The 20784-nt window shown below is 34.6% G+C and overlaps 5 protein-coding genes across 5 annotated transcripts; 1 reads left to right on the forward strand and 4 right to left on the reverse strand.

Annotated features, from left to right (window-relative positions):
- Positions 1 to 3858: 3858 nt before the first annotated feature.
- Positions 3859 to 4311, reverse strand: BDCG_16309 (uncharacterized protein; the record flags this gene model as incomplete). The annotated part of the gene is made up of 1 exon (XM_045425559.1): positions 3859 to 4311. The coding sequence occupies one exon, from the start codon at positions 4309 to 4311 to the stop codon at positions 3859 to 3861; it is 453 nt and encodes a 150-aa protein (XP_045279513.1).
- Positions 4312 to 6511: 2200 nt separating this feature from the next.
- On the reverse strand, positions 6512 to 6931 carry BDCG_16310 (uncharacterized protein; the record flags this gene model as incomplete). Its single annotated transcript, XM_045425560.1, has 2 exons — positions 6512 to 6621; positions 6692 to 6931. The coding sequence occupies 2 exons, from the start codon at positions 6929 to 6931 to the stop codon at positions 6604 to 6606; spliced, it is 258 nt and encodes an 85-aa protein (XP_045279514.1). The 3' UTR covers positions 6512 to 6603.
- Positions 6932 to 6942: 11 nt separating this feature from the next.
- BDCG_16311 (uncharacterized protein) lies at positions 6943 to 7350 on the reverse strand (the record flags this gene model as incomplete). The annotated part of the gene is made up of 1 exon (XM_045425561.1): positions 6943 to 7350. The coding sequence occupies exon 1, from the start codon at positions 7210 to 7212 to the stop codon at positions 6943 to 6945; it is 270 nt and encodes an 89-aa protein (XP_045279515.1). The 5' UTR covers positions 7213 to 7350.
- Positions 7351 to 17028: 9678 nt separating this feature from the next.
- BDCG_16312 (uncharacterized protein) lies at positions 17029 to 18633 on the reverse strand (the record flags this gene model as incomplete). Its single annotated transcript, XM_045425562.1, has 4 exons — positions 17029 to 17163; positions 17334 to 17479; positions 17589 to 17616; positions 17695 to 18633. The coding sequence occupies 4 exons, from the start codon at positions 18631 to 18633 to the stop codon at positions 17029 to 17031; spliced, it is 1248 nt and encodes a 415-aa protein (XP_045279516.1).
- Positions 18634 to 19842: 1209 nt separating this feature from the next.
- BDCG_16313 (uncharacterized protein) lies at positions 19843 to 20332 on the forward strand (the record flags this gene model as incomplete). Its single annotated transcript, XM_045425563.1, has 1 exon — positions 19843 to 20332. Exon 1 carries the CDS (start codon positions 19856 to 19858, stop codon positions 20330 to 20332), a length of 477 nt encoding a protein of 158 aa, XP_045279517.1. The 5' UTR covers positions 19843 to 19855.
- Between the last annotated feature and the right edge of the window lie 452 nt (positions 20333 to 20784).

Genomic DNA, 20784 nt, shown 5'->3' on the forward strand with positions numbered 1-20784 from the left:
TCTCTATAACACTCAGAGAACTAGAAGAAATCATCAGCCTCTTCAATTATTATTGTGATTTTGTCAGTTTTTATGCAGATCAGATGAAAGTATTAGAGACTCTCAAGATTAAGTTGCTGTATAATGATTCAAAAATAGGTCAGAAAAGAGTGTCATATGCAGCTAAGACTAAGTTAATGAAATTTGAGAACTCACTGCAGTTTCACACTCTGCTCGCGGAAGCCAGACATTTGTTTGACATGATAAAGCAAGCCTTGATGAACGCCTTCACTTGGGCATATTCTGACTTTAAACATCTCTTCATATTGTATGTGAATGCCAGCAAGTAAAGAGGTATCAGAGTAGCTCTACACTAAGTCAGAATGAATAATATTGAAAGATCTGTTCTATTTCTCTCTTACTGATTGAGTGCAGCTGAAAAGCGCTACTGAGTAACTGAATTGAAGTGTCTTAAACTCATATGAGCCCTGCGGAAATTACTGCAGTATTTAGATGACAAGTTTACAGTTGTCATGAATTATGTTGCTCTTGTGTTCACTTTTCAGTTGTTGGCAATAGATTATTGTAGCAACTGACTGATGAATTGAGCCTTAGTTCTAAGCTTATATCTTTCATGAATGACAATCTGCTATCACAAGAGCATCACACATGCTAATGCTGACACTCTATTCAGATTATGCTGTCTAGATAATAATTCAGAAGAGATTCTCTCTGAAGAGCAGAAAAAAATCTATCAGATTATCATCAATTAGACAGATGAACTAATGACAGACACATCTTCAGTGAAGATATATATGATTTCAACTACAGTGATAGAGCTCACTGATGAATTCAAAAAGCAACTATACTGAGATATTTTTCACAACTCAGCATTGAGAAAGGTCTTTTGCAAGATCAGTCAGAAAGAGTGATATCAGTCATTTACAGTGCAGAACAGACTATTATTCTTTGAAGAATTACATCTCTGTATTCTCAAATCACTGGCATGAGATGTCATCTATATATGTCATAACACAGCAGGTCACTCTAGTCTTCATTGAATGAAAAACCTTATTCATCAGTTCTTCTTTCTTTCTCATATCTGAAAGAGAATTCTGGATCATCTATCACAATGTCTCAATTATCAACTAGTCAAACTGCTGAATCACTTGTCAGAGGGCAAATTACACCTCATCTTACTCTCAAAACAGCTGTTTGAAGTTCTTTCAATTGATTTTATTACAGGATTATCTGTGAGCAACAATTGTGACACTATATTAACAGTCACAGACAAATTTTTAAAAGCAGTAATTCTAATTGTAGAACAGAAACAATGAGATACTTCATAATGAGTGAAAGACTTCTATAAGAAGATAGTCTGTTGCTGACAGTTCTCACTGATGATTATTTCAGATAGAGATCTTAAATTTACATCACAATTTTGAAAGTTAGTTCTTCAACTCATGAGAATTAAGACATGAATGACAACTGTCTACAACTCTTACTTAAATGATCAAAGTGAGTAAATCAATCTCACAGTTGAAGTCACATTGTGAATACTTCTTATAGATGAATATAAAGCAAATTGAACTGCTCTGCTTGAATAAGTGAAAAGAGTGTTAAACTCAGTAGCTGCATAGTCAGTAATAATCTCTCTCTTTGAATTACTCACAGGTGTAAAGTCTAGATGGCTGTCATTGAATAATGAGAAAGCTCTGCTAGATGTAGCTGAGTTCATTGTCATATGAGATATGATGCAGTAAGATGTTCTTGACTTATACATTCTGATAAAAGCTAGAATGACTGAGTTCTTTGACTGATTTCATTTTCAATCAACTATTCAGATTGATGATTGAGTCTTCTTGAACCTCACTTAAAAAGCTCAAAAGAACTACATGTTAAAAGAGATGTTTAAGCTATCACTCTTATGAGTAGGCTCATTTCATATTCTTCAGAAAGTATCAGATGCTGTATTTCAATTGAAACTGCTAGCTGATTGATGAATGCACTCAGTAATCTTCATTATTCATCTGAAAAAGACTGTGTTAACAGAAGTGAATATGAAGCACTTATCATCAGAATCAGTACTTATTAATGATCAGTCACAATTTGAAGTTGAAAACATTATAAGAAAGTGCACAGAGAACAGTAAGACTTATCTTCAGATTAAGTGAAAGAGATATGAAAATCTGATCTGAGAGTCTCTTGAAGTCATTGCATAAGACACTTCACACCTGGTCAAGGTCTTTATGACCAAGAAGTCTTGTGATCAGCCGAGTAAATGATAGAAAGAAAAGTAAAATAGAGACAGAGTGAAAGAAAGAAAGGAAATATATTGCAATCTAATTTTAGCTATTAAATGAGAAAATAAAGAAAACAAGAAAATCATCATCTTTCACTCTTTTCATCATTTCATTCTGTCTTTTCTTATCAATCATCTTCAAGCTCTTTCTGCAGCTTGACCTTCTGCTCAGTGAGACATGCATCTCAAAATGCAACATCTGCTGATAATTTCTTATCTACAAGATTGCTGAAACACACCTCACTGAGCAACTTAAAGAAATGATTATTGATCACAGTATTCCCTGCAGCTGAAATCACATTGATAAACTCAGCTATCTTGTTCAGTTCCTTTCACACAGCCTGAACAGTGTTCAGATTATACTTGTCAAGATTAGGCAGTCATCTCAGCATCTTCAGATCTTGAGCTCTACAATTGATCATGTGATCTTCAGAAGACAGAATCAATGACTGTTATACACTGCTCATCTTAGCCTTGTTAATCATCTTAGCAGAGGTTGAATGACTTGTCTTCATCTCACTGTCTGTCTTCACAGGTGTTGAGATGCTTCACTCACTGATTTGAATGCATTTCAAGAGTTTTGATGCAATCAGACTCAATATCTTATGCTTAAAAGATGTAGATGTTCTCTTTATTAGAACTATAATTGAATTGTTCTTCTTCTCTGTATCACTGATCTTAATAATGTTATTAACATTCATCTTCTCAGCTACAGTCTTTTCAAATCTAGGCACACTCTCTTCAAACAGCAAGTTATCTGTGTTTTGTCTGAGTTTATATCAGCTATGATAATTTAAAGAGTAGCAGAACCTCTTATTTTCTCACTGATAGTTAATGCAAGTGTCATGTCCTTGCTGTGTCTGTTTGTCATCTGCAGAGATGATCACACATTTCTTAAATCATCTCTGACTCTTCACACAACACTGACATGACATAGAAGCTATTTCTCTGCAGGTCTGCAGAATAATGATATCTTAATTAGTGAAATTCTTAGAATTAATGATCTGTGAAGTGATTAGCTCATCATTATTCATTTATCAGTACAACTTTCACTTAACAGATAACTATCTCAAATCTTTAATCAATCACTGACTGAGTAAAATGAAAAATTCATGATTGATAAATGACATCTTCTCACTACATTCTGTGAGTCTTTCAATGATTGAGACAGTATTTGCAAGCCTCTTCACAGTCAGGTTCTGCATGATTGACATGCTCAGATGAGTGAGCTTGTCATTCTGCTGAAAGTGTAAGTCAGTCTTGTTATTGTGATGCAGATGTCTTATACATATTATGTTATACAGTTAAGGCATCTGATCACTCTCAATATTCTTCTTTCACTCTGACTTTCTTAAAATATTGTCATTCAGAGTCTCATATTGCTTCTGACTAGCTCTTCAGTACTTCTTGTTCTCTTCTATTGATGACAGTTCTTCAGTATTCATACCTGCTCATTCAGCTTCTGCTTTCAGTTCTACTTACAGCTCTTTATCACTGACTGCTTCTACAGCAGTCTTCTGACTCTCTTCTCTCTCATTCATCTTGATATCTTCTTCTGAAAACTGGTGTATGAATGGTCATGACTTTTTCAAATGAGTAAATAATATTATAAGCTTTTGTGTCACAGTCTTAGACTCTTCTTGACTCTTCAAGCTTCTATTATATGATTCATCTGTTGACTCTTCTGCAGCAGCATCATGCAGTCTAGCTGAGTAATGATGAAATATCACTGTCTTTTCTTTATCTTGATCTTTGATTACTTCATATATGAAAAGATAAGTTGATAGTGTTGAAAGCTTATCTATTTGAAATTCTAACTCTTCATCTTCATTATTTTCTTTCATCTCATTCTCACCTGTTCTCTCTTCACTAGTCTTCTCACTCATCTTCTCTTCTCTATCACTCATATGAAGAAGGGCATCACACTTCTTCTGACTTAATGACTGAAATAATTTCTCTAAGGTCAAGGCCTTTTTTATCATGCTCACTGCACCTGTCTTCACAGCTGTTGACTTCTTCTTGAGACTCATTGTTTCTGTGATCTAATCTTTTATATGTTGTGATTTTTGCTAATTCTGCTATGTTAAATTTTAGCAAGATGTGTGAGAAATAAGAGAAGAATAAGAAGAAAGTGATTGTGATATATATATTAATGTGATCATTCATCTACATCAATCTCTATCACTCACAGAATCTTTCTTCTATCACAATGAAACTTTCACTCTCATCTATCTCATCAAAGAACTCTTTCTCATTCAAGCTTCTTATGATTTCTTTACAATTTCTTTCTTTTCTTACAGCTGTTTTTAGATTAAAGAACTTCTGTCTCTTTCTTATTATTTCTTTTCAAGTCATTCTTACATCTTTTACTCTTTATAGAGACAAACAATTCTTACATCTGATCACTCTTTGTATGAATAAGCAATTCTATCACTCAGTCTCCTCTTTTCTATGATATCTGCAGCATATATAAACAGACTAGCACTTCTGAACAATATTCACTTCTTTGAGCCTAGCACCCGCGATATCTGTCATCTTTTTTCAATGTCATTTTTTTCTTCTCTGCGAATGCATTCTTTTGAATAGAGGGACTGTGACATGCTTTCACTCTCTATTCAAGTCAATTCCCTATTCAGCTCTAGCTTCTGCTTTATTTCTTACTGTTTTCTGAAGCTTCTGCTCCTATCTTCTTTCTCTGTTCTTCTCTTCATATGTGATCACTTCTTCTATGAGAGCTTTCACTTCTTCTCTACAGAGCCTTCATTCTTTTCTTCATATATAATTGCTTCTTCTATGAGAGTGTTCACTCCTTCTCTACAGAGCCTCTGTTCTTTTCTTCATAGATGATCACCTCTTCTACAAGAGCTAATCTCTATAGAACAATCACTGTATATATAAGAGTGTACACTCATCTCTCATCTTTAAGAGAATAAGACAAGTTTTTACCCTTATATCTGACCCTATGTAGCGGCGTACACTACAGCTATTATAAGAACTCTTTAATCACTCAGTAAGCTTTAAAGTGAATAATTTCTCTCTTATTATTGAATTTCTGATTATATACTTATTTATCTGTAAGAATATTTATTTTCAGAGTCTTCTTAACAATAATATATATCTTCTTCTATTTAAATATCTTAATCTTCTTTTTCATTATCTCATGTTAATAGTTTCAGTCTGAGCTTCTTTTGACTTTCATCAGTGTAGTTGATCAGTCTGTTAGAATATTTAGAACAGAATTATTCTCATTAACAGAGTCTTCAGACTCTTCATTTATAATAAGCTGTATCTCATTATTTAAAAGATAGATTGAATCAATTACACTCTCTAAGTTCTTATTAATAATTATCTTTAAAATATCTGACTTTTTCTTTACTAGATATTATAGTAAGTAGTGCTGTCATTCTTCTCTGATATTCAGAATGTTCAATTTATTAGATAATTCATTGAATTCTCTCACTGTATTTACAGATGTATTTACACTTATGATTCAGAAGAACGTATGACCGTCGGATAATAACGCGGCCGCTTCCGAACTACTAGTGTACACGTACAAGTGTAAAGAGGTCATAGCAGCCGCTAATTAATTTAGTGTATGATATTACAATATATAAGAAGTCAGTGTACACCTGTAATTATACACTGGCTTAAGAAACCTTTGAATCACATCTAGTAGCATGTCTAAAAACCAGTGAGAAGTGCAGGCTTCTTCAGAGCATGATAATTTCATCTACAAAGTAATTCATAGTTATCATGTCAGTGTGATTCTAGAACATCTCAAAAAGATAGCATATAAAGAGCAGTGAGTGAAAGAGTATCTGATTAATACTGCTTTGCTTATTAAGGGAAAACTTCACACTCAGATGAATGTGAGAGAGGTTGAATGTGATTGGTTGTTATTATCTAACTAGTAGCTAGTGGAAGCTAAATATATGTGTGTGGGTCACGTGGGTTAGAGCTTGTGTAGTAGCTTCAACACTCTCCCATGCTACGCAGGCCAGTTAACCCACGCAGTCAAAAGCGCCCAAATCATTCAAATCTGCAATAAAAATTAATTACAAAAAGTAGAGTCTAGTTTCCTCATAATGACTAGCTCCATACATGAAAAAACATAAAAAACATGCAAGAAGAACGCCCAAATCCGTCCTTTCAGTATTGGTATTACCCCCAGTTGTTCTAACGCCGCGGGATCTCATTCTTATTATTTTTGTGGTTTTCATCGTCATAGGCATAGGCATAGGTCATCGGCATAGGCCATCGGCATAGGTCATCGGCATAGGTCATCGGCATAGGTCATCATATGGGCAATCGGTGGCCCGGCATCATATAGGCACTGGGGCCTGGCATCATAGACACTGTGGCCTGGCATCATATAGGCACTGTGGCCTGGCATCATATAGGCACTGTGGCCTGGCATCGTAGGCACTGGGGCCTGGCATCATATAGGCACTGGGGCCTGGCATCGTAGGCACTGGGGCCTGGCATCATATAGGCACTGAGGCCTGGCATCATATAGGCACTGTGGCCTGGCATCATATAGGCACTGTGGCCTGGCATCATATAGGCACTGTGGCCTGGCATCATATAGGCACTGGGGCCTGGCATCGTTATCGGTATTTCCATCGTTTTGGCTTCGATATTGGCGGTCATCATGAGCATCATTAGAAGACTTGCTCAGTATTGTAGCATACAGGTGTAGCGGCATCATCATCATTGACCTTCTTTCTATTCTTCCAATCCGCAGGTCGTTTCTCTGGGTGTTCAAACCAGCAGCTTGGTTCATCATGATCTTTCATATCTTCGCGTTCTGGAGGATTATCTTGGGCTTGATTATTGCGTTGTCTTCGCGCGGTTATTGATGTTGAAAAGGATCCAGCTATCTGATTCTCTGTAGTCTCTTCGCGGTTGATCAATCTCATATTGACAGGCATTTGGCATGGGGTATTTGAATGAAAGAAGCAGCTATTTGAAAAGCTTATTGTATGATTATTGCATGGTTATAATGCTTCGTAGAAGTGCAAGGGCTTCATAACCTGTGAGAGAGGTTGAATGTGGTTGGTTGTTATTATCTAACTAGTAGCTAGTGGAAGCTAAATATATGTGTGTGAGTCACGTGGGTTAGGGCTTGTGTAGTAGCTCCAACAATGAATACCATGTATGCAAATGAATGAGGTGTGAGAAAAGAAATGAGAGTGATGAATCAGATTCAAAGAAGACTACTCTTCACTTAAAGAAATAAAAGAGAGAGTGATCATCATCAGAGTTATACAATGATAACAGAAATCATATAATGATATCTTGGAGGATAACGTTGTTGTGTTGTAATCTAACTACGCGAGTTACACTAAATGAATAGGTTGGGGTGGCACGTGACTAGGGTAGGTGTAGTAATCACCAACACCCCCCCTTGCTACACCGTGGCCTATGAGCCGCCACCCGAGGCCTCCCCCATCCTCAAATCTTTCAAAAATGCAATAATAATTAATTACATCAATCAGACCCTGATTTCCTCATTAGGAAAGGCGTCTGTATGGCAATAACCGTAAAAATCAAGAAATACATGCAAAATCCATTGATCCGCTGTATTGTCATTACCATTCAATCATTCCTTCTTCTCAATTTCCTGAATGCCAACCCTCTTGACAAATTCTTCAAATGCAGGCTTCGTCAGTGGCTTGGTGAGCCTGTCAGCTATATTCACTGTAGAACCAACATGTTCCATCATGATTTCCCCTTTTTCAACCAAATTGTGGAGAATATGATATCTAATCTCAATGTGGTGTGACCTTTGTGTTAAGGACTCTCCTTTTGCTAGATCAATTGCTCTCTTATTGTCAACTTGTAGGTGTGAGCATATTTTCACTTTTTCATCATTCATCAACTCAGCATCATATAACATATCATTCAATCAGATTATCTCACAAGCTGTCTCACTAGCTGTAATATATTCAGCTTCTGTGATTGATTTAATGATAGATGTCTGTCTCTGCAACCGCCATGAGATCAGTGACCTGTTAATCAATATAATGTAGTCAGTAGTTGATTTGTATTGAGGATTCACTCTCACTCAGTTCGAATTGCAGTATATCACAGAACTCAGGCTCATATCACTGATCTCCTTCCTGTATAATATGCCATGGTTTTTCATCTTCTTGATATAACATAGAACATGCTTCAACACTGCTCAACATGCCTTGTGCAGACACAAGTTAAAACACAAGAGATAGTTGATCATGAATGTCAGGTCTGACCAGCTGCTTGAGATCAAATACTGCAATGATCTCAATTCTTGATAATATCTTGTAGCTGTAAAGTCATCATTCAATCCCTCTTCCTCATCAGGTGAGAATTCCAGTCATATACCAGCTGTCATCAGAGTGTCAGCCAGATTTATCTTATTCATGCTGAAATCTTCCAGAATCTTCTCAATATAACAGCTCTGTGTAACTGCTAGATCATCATTTCTCTGGCATTTGATCTTCATTTCAAGATATGACTTAGTCTCTTCAACATTCTTTGTCTCAAATCTCTTTGCAATCTCTCTCAATACTCAGTCTAATTACTGTTCTTAAGATCTCATCACCTGACAATCATCAACATGCAATGTCAGATAGATCTTGTGAACAGAGTGATATAGAAATTCACCATCATAAGATAATATCTTGAATCTCAATGTGGTGAGATGTTTCATTGCTAGGAAATACCATACTCTCATGACTTGCTTCATTTCATATAGACTCTGGCAGAGTAATCTCATCAAGCCCTCTCTGCTATGCTTAACATCTGTGAGCAGTTGCATATAGATCATCTCATTCTGTGATAGTATGTCATTTAAAAACACAAATACATAGTCAATTGATTTGACCTTTCATCCTTTGACAGTTAATATAGTGAATAGACTGTGTGATGTAGACTCTGATATCACTGCAGCATATGATCTTGTATAATGAATATTCTGCTGTTGCAAGAACTCTCTAATCACTCAGTAAGCTCTAAAGTGAATGATTTCTCTCTTATTGTTGAATTTTCAATCATATACTCATTTATCTGTAAGAATATTCATTTCTGGGGCCTTCTCAACAATAATATATGTCTTCTTCTATTTAAATATCTTAATCTTCTTTTTCATTGTCTCATGCTAATAGTCTCAGTCTGAGCTTCTTTTGACTTTCATCAGTGTAGTTGATTGATCTGTCAGAACACTTAGAACAGAATCATTCTCATTAACAGAGTCTTCAGACTCTTCATTCATGACAAGCTGTGTCTTATTATTTAGAAGATAGATTGAATCAATTGCATTCTCTAAGTTCTCATTGATAATCATCTTCAAAACATCTGACTTTTTCTTTACTAGGTGTTATAGTAAGCAGTGCTGTCATTTCTCTCTGACATTCAGAATGTTCAATTCATTAGACAATTCATTGAATTCTCTCACTATGTTTATAGATGTATTTGCACTCATGTCAAGAGCTTCATCAAATATGACATCTTGTGCAATCTCAAGACAATGTGCAACAGAATCTCATACATGATATTGGTGTAATTCTTGATATTCAATCAGCTGTCATTCCCTGCTGTCAGTTCTATCTGTGAGCTTATTTAACACTTTCAAATCCTTCTTGTAGACCTTGCACCCTCATCTTCATATTCAATGAACAGAAGGTTGCACCTCAGTTCATACTTTAAAAGGTATAAGTGATGTTTCTTTCTTGCATTCAAATATCTTTGTTGATGTTAAGAATGTGTTGATCATCATAATCACAGCTTGTATTACCTCATCTCAGAGCTCTTTCACCAGCTCACTATTAAATAGCAAGCTTCTTGTCTTCTCTGCAACTATTCAATTCGCGTGTTCTGCTGAGTCATTTGATTATGATGTATCAGATGTAGTTGTTTCATACACTATTTCTTTGCTCTGACAGTAGGCCTTAAGTTCTTGACTTTTGAACTCTTCTTCATCATCTCAGTGTAGGGTTTCAATTCAGCATTGAGTAGTGGTCTCAATTTCATCAATAAAGGTCATCAAACATGCAGTGACCTCACTCTTTGATATCATAAGAATAATTCACCTGTAGCATGTAGCATCATCTGTAATGCTCATTCAATAATTAGCTCTCTCTTGAGTAGAGAGGTTGGCTTCATCATATAGTGTGCAGCCATCATCTGCAAGGTCCATGAAGAATCTCATTACAGGTTTGATAGTTCTTGTCATTGATGTGAATATTGAACATGTCATTTTTACCTGTACACAGGTCTTGCAGAATGGCAAAGCTCTGTCATCTCTTATTCTCATTCCTAGTCATGAATCTGTCATCATTTTTGTGATATTCGCGGGATTCAGATGTTCTAGCTTTTGATATCATTGCATTATTGTAAGTTCTATAATCTTTGTATCATTTCTTTCAGATAGTGTTAATATTGTGTCATTACTCTTTATTCACAGTGTATTCACAGATTCAAAATCATCATTGAGTATAGTAAATTGAATCAAGTCTCTGTATATGACTGGCTTTTCTATCTCATAGATATCTCTGTCATTCAATCTTGCAGTAAACAAGAACATCCTATCAGAAGACATAAGCAATATGATGTGATTATTTCCATATGTCAGTTGTTTGAAGATATAATCTTGATGTACAAGCTTACTCATGCTCATAAGGTTCACTTTCAATTTTGAGATATAGCAGACATCATTTAACAGCATATTCATCTCTTTCACTGGAATCTTCATATCTTCTATAGCTGCAGCAGAGACTATCATTTCATCTGTCATTTTCAACATCACTTTCACCTTCTGAGGCTTTGCCATGACAAGATCTCTGTGGGGTGTGGCGTGGGCGCCTGATTCAGAGTCTAGGATTCAGGTATCTTTTCCTGTCTGGCCACTCGCATAGGCCTTTTCTTTGATGCAAAATACTTGCTTCATGACATTGTGAACAGGAGCAGCACCTGTATTCTCCGCATCCTTGTCTTTATCCTTGTTCCTATTCATATTGAAGTTTGAAGGACATTTCTCAGAGTATTTCTTCCAACAGTCAGTCTGAATATGATCAACCTTTTGACAATGATAGCAGGTCCTCACATCATTACCTCTACATTCAGGTTTGAATTCAGTGTTCTTGTCCTTGTCATTGTCTTTGTCCTTGCCTTTCTTATCCTTGTCTTGAGCGTTATTCACGGGATTTTTCATGAATTCAGTACTACTATTTTCCGCAGTAGAAAGGTGTAGAAGTATGTCACAGTATAACCTCATGAAGTCTTCTTCTAAAGATCTTGAATTGTTCTTATCAATCTGGTTCATTCTATTCTTTATGAAGAATGCTCAACCTCTATTGACTTCTGTCAGTAATCTATCAAAAAACACAACATCTTCAATCTTATATCTCAGATGAATATAATCAGTTCTGATGATAATTAATTGTTCAATGAAAGCTCTGTCAGATTCTTTGCTTTTAAAGATTATTTCAATAAGCTCTTTAAATAAACAAGTTCTACATACAGCAGACCTCTCAGAAAAGTTATTCTCTATGATAGTTCATAGAGTATAAGCTGATAATTTGAACTTCTTGAGTATAGTGAAATGAGCCTTGGCCTGCAGAGCAATTGCAGACCATATGTAATTGTATAATCAAAGATTGCATTCTTTTCAGAAATGTTGCATATTCATAGTGACATTCTCATCAAGATCATTATCTTCAAGAATATCATTGATTTCAGACTGCTCTGCAGTTAAAAGAATTTCCTCTCTTCACATTGAGTAGTTAATGAATTCAGTGAGAACTATCAGTCTTTTGATGAGTCTTACTTAGCTTCTGAATTCTTCAAGAACTTTCATTATAACAGATGTCTTCTCTTTTTATTGAAGGTATTCTGTCAGATTCACTCTCATCTCATCACTTACAAGAGTCTCACTTCTACTAATCTTCATACACTCAATCTCATGCTGAAGTCTTGCAATTTCAAGCCTCATATGAGTCTTCTCACTCACTGAGCCATTGTTGTTTCAGTCACTTGAGCCCTCTGTATTGTCTGACATCTCACTGATGTCTTCAACTGAGTCTTTGTATTTGTTGAACTTGTCAGACTATTTCTCTGTGATGATTTCATCTAACTCAAATGCCTCTGAAGCAGTTACTTTTCAATTCATTGCAGATGTTGATAAATTCACACTCAATTCTTCTTATACTTCAGATGTTTGTGAATTTCTTTTTCTATGTATTAGCATGTAATTCTTCATTAAGTCAGGCTTTTCACTCAATCTCAGGTTCATCATGAGTTCAATTAATTAATAAAAGACATCTAGGCACGTGTAATGATACATGAAGATGTCAATTTAGCATGTTATTGCAGTTATTTATTGCTTGTGAAGATTATTATTATTATTATTATTCTTCAATTATAGATGTATGCAGTCAGAGACTATGACATCTACCTGAGAACTTTAGTTCTCAGGGTTTTTTCTATGTCTGTAAAGTTAACTATTGTACATTCATCAATTTCAGATATGCAAAATCAGAAAATTCCAGCTCAGAATACAAAAACTGTTTACAAATTGCAGTGTTTTAACATCTTTTGATACTTTGTAACCATTTGACAATATCATGACAAAAGAAAAGAGAGAAAGAACACAGTCTCAAAGATAGACACATTAAATAGATAGATAGAAAGAAATTGAAAGGAAAAGATACAGAAAAAGAAAAAGTAAAGAGAGACTATAACAAAACAAATTCTTAAAAGAGAGTGTATAGCTGTTTTAACAGACTATATCTGATTGATTTCCTCCTCTTCATATTCAGATAATTCTGAATTTAGTCATTTTCTTGTAGCTGCTTGAGTTTCTGATAGAAAGTCTATTAAGTATTTAATTCCTGTCTCAGTTGAGAATAAGAATCTCATATTTAATTGATTTAGATCATACTTCTCTTTCAATCTGGCTCTGAGACTATTGTATAATGCACAGTGCATTATAATATGCTCAGGATTCTCATTTGTATTGCAGAATGAGCATTCTATTGAGTCAAATCTATCATCAAATCTTTGTATATAAGATTTGAAATAGCCATGTCCTAGTTTCAGCTGTATTATAGATGAGAATATTTTCTTTTTACATTTAATTGAACAAGATTTCCACTTGGGTTTTGTTTCAAATCTTGAATAATGTATACTCTTCTTTTGTTTCTGCCAGCTTTCATTCCACTTGTCTAAACAAGATTCTTTTATTTTTCTCTTTATAAAAGACCAGGACACAATTTTTTGAATAGATCTGCTTAATTCTGCACCCTTTTTTGCAGCTGAATCAGCCAATTCATTGCCATGAATATTCATATGAGCAGGAACCCAGTGCAGATGAATTCTCAGCTTTGATGTTCTTCTCTCTTGAATTTTTAAAACAGAGTTTAAGATCAGTTCAAGATTCATTTGATCATTATGAATCTGACTATTTCTAAGTCTTTTTAAAGCAGCTTGACTATCAGAGAATATCCATGCCTCTTTCAAACAATTTCCTCTTTTATAAGATTTTATTTCAATGAGTTTGAAAGCTTTCACTATTGCAAATAGTTCAGCATCAAAGACTTCACATTCAGAGCCTAGATTCCAGAAATCTGAGATAAAATTAATATTATCTTCAGTATAAGCAATGCCTGCGCCCAATCTGTTCAAGTTCTCATTTTTTGAGCCATCTGAATAAATCAGAATAGAGTCTTTTATATTGATTGTAGAAATTCTCTTCAAATGCTGTTCATATTCTTTCTCTTTTGATAGTTCACTTATTTGTAAGTCTATAAGAGATTCAAGCTTTTTTCTCCAGAGAGATAACTTCTCATGATCAACTTTTTCAACATTTAAAGAAGAAAATTGATTTTTAATCAGAGAGCATAGTCTGTACAGTTGAGAAGGCATTTTCTTTGAAGAATTATTTTCATTCCAATCAAGAAATCTATTTCAATCCAGTTCATTTCCAGAGTTAATTGATGGAAATGAAGAAGAGACTCTTTCTCTGATTATATGATTTGAGCTCATCTTTACAACTCTCAGAGCATAGTTCATACAGGCCTTTTCAAATCTAATAGTAGGAGGAGGAATTGAAGCTTCAATTTCCATTGCTTTAATAGGAGATGATTTAAATGCTCCCAGAATTCTTCTCAAGGCTCTGTTTTGCAGACTTTGAAAGAGTTCAGTGAAATTCCCTTGATTATTCCATCAAACTTGAACTCCATAATCAGCTACTGATGTAATACAGGCTATATATAACTGTCTCATAGCCTGGAAGAATAGACCCCTCTCTGTATTTGATAGTCTGATTATGTTGTTCAATAGTCTTTCTGCCTTGACAGTTCTTTGTTGAATGTGATATTTAAAATTCAACTTGGAGTTTAACCATACTCCTAACCATTTGACATTTACACTGGGTTTAATCTCTCTATTTAAAAGAGTTAGAGATAGTTCTTTCTCATTGAATCTAGGAAAGAAATGAATTAACTCAGTTTTATTCATATCAAATTGAATTTGATTGATATCTGCTCTAACAAAGATTTCCTTTGCAGCTTCTTCAATTACTTTCAAATTCTCTTTGATAGTTTTTGAGCTGTAGACTAGATCAATATCATCCACATAACTCGGAGATCGCACTATTCTCATATTTCTATTTTTGAATAGATATGCAGTGTATATTGCAAATAAAATGAGTGAGATTGAAGACCCCTGTGGTACTCCTATTTTTATCTCAGTCTTGTCTTGTTTCATTCCATCAAAGAAGAGTTGTATAATTCTTTTAGACATAAAACAGTTAACCCATTTTATTAGGGAAAGTGGCAGTTTTAATATCTTCAATGTCTGAATTAACTTTGACTTTGAAACATGATCAAACACTCCTTTTATATCAATAAAAACTGCAGTTGAGACCAGACCCTCATGCTTTGCTATTTGAATATCATGAACAACTGAGAGAACAGTGTCAATTGCAGAACACTGTTTTCTACCTCCCATTTGTTCACTGAATAAAAGAGAATCATCTATAGAGCTTATAAAAGATAGTTGAGTAGCTATTATCTTTTCTAAAACCTTTCCTAAACAGTTCAATAGAGATATTACTCTATATGACTTAGGAATTGAAGTTTTTCTATTAGGTTTTGCAAGAATCACTCCAGTGGCTTCTCTCCAGCATTCAGAATGATATCCATTTTTCAAGAGATTGAAAAAGAGCTCAAAATATTCATTCTTTAAGTAGGAATATGTATTTTGAATAATCAAGTGATTAATTGAATCTGGACCTGCAGCAGTTTTAACAGAACTTGAGAAGATAGCTGACTCTAATTCATCTTGTGTAAGATCAGGCCATTCCCAGTCATTTTCATCAATGTAGTTGAGAAGTGATAAATTCTCTTCCTCTGAATCTGAATCTGAATCTGGTGAGTTCTGAAAGAGAATTCTCATGAAAGCTTGACATTTTTTCTCAAAAGAGTTTGCTGTATATAATTCATTCTGAAACTCATATTCTAGAGCTGGAAGTTTTGCTACACTTCTTGTTTTAGTATAGTTAAAAGCTTTAAAAACTTCCTTTTCTTGTGCTTCTTCAAGAAATTTATTCCAGCAGTCTGTTTTAGCTCTTTTAATATCTGAAAAATATTCATTTCTGACAGTTTTGAACTCTTCATCAGATATTACATCATTCTTCCAATCTCTTCTAGCAGTAGCTAATTCTTTTCTTTTAGATGAGATATTCTCATTCCACCAAGGTTTTGAATACTCAGAAGATTTTCTTTTTGAAATATTATCTCTAACACTTGTTAGAATGATAGATGTAATAAGCTTCACTCTATTCTCAAGCATTTCATTTGAGATATCTTGACCAGAATTCCAATATAGCTCATTCTGTCTTTCAGATTTTAACAGTTTTATGCTTTCTTCAACTGCTTTCCAATCAGCTTTTTCAAAGTTATACTGATTAGAGAGAAGAGGATTTTCACTCATTTGTTTTTCACTCAGTTCAATATCAAATTGAATAATCTCATGACCTGATCCTGATGTCTCATTTGAATCAATAAATCAGTTTACAAGTCTTCTTTCCATTAGATTTTGTGACATGAATGTTAGATCTATAATAGACTTCTGTTTCATGCCTTTTCTAAAGAATGTTTGTTGATCAGACTTATTAACTAAATCTATTGAATGCTCAAAGGTCCATTCAACCAGATTATCAGCTCTCACTGCTCTCTTGCATTCTGAATTCCACCAGGGATGATGTGCATTGAAATCTCCTGCAATTATAGAGTTTCTTGATGGAGTTATGTTCAGAAATCCTCTATCAATTGTCCAGATATTGTTATTTTCCTTCAATGACTTTTCATTATAGATATTTATGAGCTGTATAGTATCAAACTCATTTTCTTTATCTATAATATCACCCACCAGAATATCAGGGTCAGACATGATATCAAATCTTAGATTAAATTGATATCTTGATCTCTTTCTTCCATAGATCACTACTCTTGACTTTATCTCAGACTTTTGAGATAAAAAGCAGTAGTAGCTTGAATGAGAAATGACATATTTTTGCTCAGCATCAAAATTCGGCTCCTGAAGCAGTACAAAATCAACTTTTTATTCAAATGCAATTTGAAGACAAGAATAAATGCAATTTGAGTTTCTATCCACATTATTTTGAATAAATGTAATTTTTGAAGAGTTTTTAAACTTTTTTTGTTGTTTTTGTTGTATATTCATACTAAAAGAGAGTAGAGAAGAATCTAATCACTATTATCAGATAGTAGATTATAACTGTTCTGAAAAGTAGGAATCTCAACTGCTTGCATTATATCTAGTTTATCATCAGAGTCATTTCTCAATTCTCTAATCTTAACAGGAGTTTGAGGATTCAAATTCTGTTTACATTTTGCTGGAGAATTGAAGTTTGAAGACTTAGATAATTGAGAGTTTCTTCTTTTTGAGCTTGCAGTTGTGAGTTTACTGGCTTGACTCTTCTCTTCAGTTCTAGATTGACTTTGAGCTTCATCTTTTCTCCAGTTCTTTTGAGTTCTAGGAGCAAACATACATTCTTTAGAGCTAGATGCATGTTTTTCTTTGCAATTAGAGCACTTAAGCAGAGTATGTTGACAAATTTCACCTCTTTTTGAGCATGTTTCACATTTATGCTCACTAGTTTTGTGATCTCTGGCACAGAATGCACATTTTGAGTCTCTAAAACATGAGATTGCAAAGTGTCCATATCTTTGACAGTTTGAACACTGTGTTTGAGCTTTGAGATTCATTCTTGAGTCTTTGTATTCATGAACTCTCATTTTCAAACCTGCTACTCTTACTTCAGAGATCTTTGACTGTTCAAGTGTTTTTGTATATACTAGAACAGAGGCATTTCTCCTGCTTTGTCTGAACTCAATTGAATTTAGTCATACAGGCTCCTTTCTCAGTTGAATGGAGTTGTATTCTTTCAATTCATTTTTGAGAAGTAGCATTCCTTCTTCACAGTCAAAAATTTCAACTGAAATATCATGAAGAATGAATTTGCCCCACTTTTCATCTCTTTCAGATAGAATTGTTGTGTTTAGCAATGATTCTACTGCTGACTTCCAGAGATTCTCATTCTGAATAAGGAATTCAGCACTGAATTCAGGCATTGTAGTCAGAATAATAGAGTTTCCAAAGAATGATGACTCAATTGAAGCTATAACTGGTTTTTGAACTTCAATATCAGTCATCAACTGAGAAAAGAACTGCTGATTAATTTCATTTCTGATTCTGAAAATGAGATTTGAGTTTAGCTTGTTTCTTTGCAGAATATCCTGGTTTGAGACTTTGAGAATGAGTCTTCTATTTCTAGAGATTTGGAAGTTTTTCTCTTTTTGCATTTTCTTTTCCACTTTTCTATGAATAGAGGCATGAGCAGTATTCTTCTCAGTTTTCTCAGGATTTTGAGCAGGTTTTGAGACAGCAGGTTTAGAGACAGCAGATTCAGCTGCTTGAGCATATGTTTTCTTCTGATTCAAAGAAGAAGAAGGAGTAGGAAGAAAGGAAGAAGAAGAGTAAGATGAAGAGTCAGTGATTGTACTAGGAATTTTCAAGGTTTTTTGAACTGTGTTTGAGATTCCAAGTTTGAACTTGATCACCTTCTGTAGTTGTCTGGCCTGAGCATGAAGAATTAACAGAACTTCTTCATTCATCTCACTCAGACACTGCTTTCCAAGAATCTTGCTTGCTTTTTCAAGTTCCTGTATTTCAAGAACTTGTTGTTTCTCTATTTCTTCTTTCTTTCTTCTCTTCAGAATTTCAATCTCAGGAATAGCATTTGAGAAAGCATCTTTTTCCACATCAACTGAGCGTATTTTTGAACTCATTGTTTTCACTCAATGAAAAGTTGGTCAGACTGTTTCAATTGAGATATTTCTAAGTCTGTTTTCAATTGAAAAGTTGGTCAGACTGTTTCAAAAGAAGAATAAAAGACTTTTGTGTATAAAACACCTGATTTTTTTCACACTAGTTCAGTAACTAGGTTAGATTTTTGAAGAGAATCTAATAAACTAAAATTGATTTTTAAGATAAATCAATAAAATCTTTACAATCTCTTTCTTGGGATACAGTGAGGAAAAGTATGATATCAATTGATAATAAATCAGATAATATGACAGTTTTTGAGAGAAAAACTGACAAAAAATAAATCAATTTTTTGCAGAGAAATTGATTAAAACTATTCAATTTTATTCTAAATCATTCAATTCTCCTCACACAACAAGTGTGCAACTCAAATCAGTTAATAAAGAGTGTAAAAAAGAATTAAGTATTAATGAAAGCTCTTCAGCCACTGAAATAGTAATTCTTACTTAAAAGAATATGAAATTATGACAGAAAACAACTCTGTTTTTAATTCTTTGTAAGAATATTGTGTAAAACCCAGAGAAAAACACCTTACTTTTTCAAGAGAAGTAAAAAACTATTTCTAAGATCTTTTTTTTTTGCATTAACTGCTGCAGAAGAATGAGATAGAAACTGCTAAGATATGCACTACTGTATACTCTCTACCAAGACTTTCCCTCTTCAGAGTCTTGATATTATAGAGAATATAAGTCTGTTTCTATATAATAATATAAATATTGTCAGCAGGATGTAGAGGAACTGATTATTTATATCTCAAAATAGAAGACTTTGTCAATGATTATATCAATATAGAGTTAATTCTCAAATTCAATAGAAACCTAGTGTTGCTGTTCTCAATCCCTTGCAGAATCTATTGAATATTGAGATATTAAAACTAGATTTAATATATCTCACTGTGCAGGGATCAAAGGCTCAGTCAGACCTTGAAATATACTGATTTTATAGTTGTTGATGTGCTGTTGACTCGTTGTCCACTGATTATGTATTGAATACTGTTGCCGAGGTATCTTTTTGTATCGTTCTGCTGGGGATGGGCCAGATTGAGAGGGGTAGTACAGGGGTGAGACTTGGTGTTGAAGTCTAGATACACTGGCGGCGGACTGTGGAGGTTGCACTTCAGAAGAGTCCGTTGATTATGTGCTTGATATTATCGCCGAGGTATCTTTTTTTATTTTTCTGCCGGGGATGGGCCAGATTGGGAAGGGCGGTACGAGGGTGAGACTTGGTGTTGGTGTTTTGGAACATCAAAGATGGACAGGGTTTTCGCGGAGGTCGCTCCTCGGATATCTCCACAACTACAGGTCGGGGGTCTTCCAAAATCGAGAAGATTGGTGCATATGGCTAGGTCACTTCACCTTACAATTTGTATGGCACTCTGGCCCGGGGTTGTGGTGTGGTAGGGGAGAACGGGGGATAATCCCACACAGGAGCTTCGAACAACGTCCGGTTCACGTTTGGCTGGATAACTCCACCACCACACGGGGTATGCGGTCGGCGATGGGGTCAAAATGCTCGTATGATCGAGGGCTTTTCGATGGATCTATCGGCGGGTTCTTATTCGAAAAATCGAGCGAGTTCGTGGTGGAGCGGTTGAATAGAGATGTACACATTGCTTGTGAAGAGCTTCATAACCTCTTGAAGAATAATGTTATTGTGTTGTAATCTAACTACGCGAGTTACACTAAATGAATAGGTTGGGGTGGCATGTGACTAGAGTAGGTGTAGTAATCACCAACATGATATAGTAATAGAATAATATAGTGATATAATAATACAGTAATATAATGATATAGTGATATAATAATAGATATTATATAATTAACAAGAAAATCACTGAAATAAATACCTTCTCTAGCTAATATGAACAACACTCTTCTCTGCTATCTGAATCAGAAGATATACAGAACCTCTTAGAGAGTTTACTCAAAGTAGTAAGAAAAGTAACTGAGACTGCTGAACTGAAATTAAAACTCTGTACATGTATGAGAATTCTAAACAAGATCAAGGTCTTGTGTATACAGTGACAGACTGAGATGAAAATTAAATAACAATTAATATTCACTGCAGATTAAGCATTCACTATGAAGAGCTTTATCAACATAATCATCATTATT

Source organism: Blastomyces dermatitidis (assembly GCF_000003525.1).
Source record: "Blastomyces dermatitidis ER-3 genomic scaffold supercont1.1, whole genome shotgun sequence".
Lineage (NCBI taxonomy): Eukaryota > Fungi > Ascomycota > Eurotiomycetes > Onygenales > Ajellomycetaceae > Blastomyces > Blastomyces dermatitidis.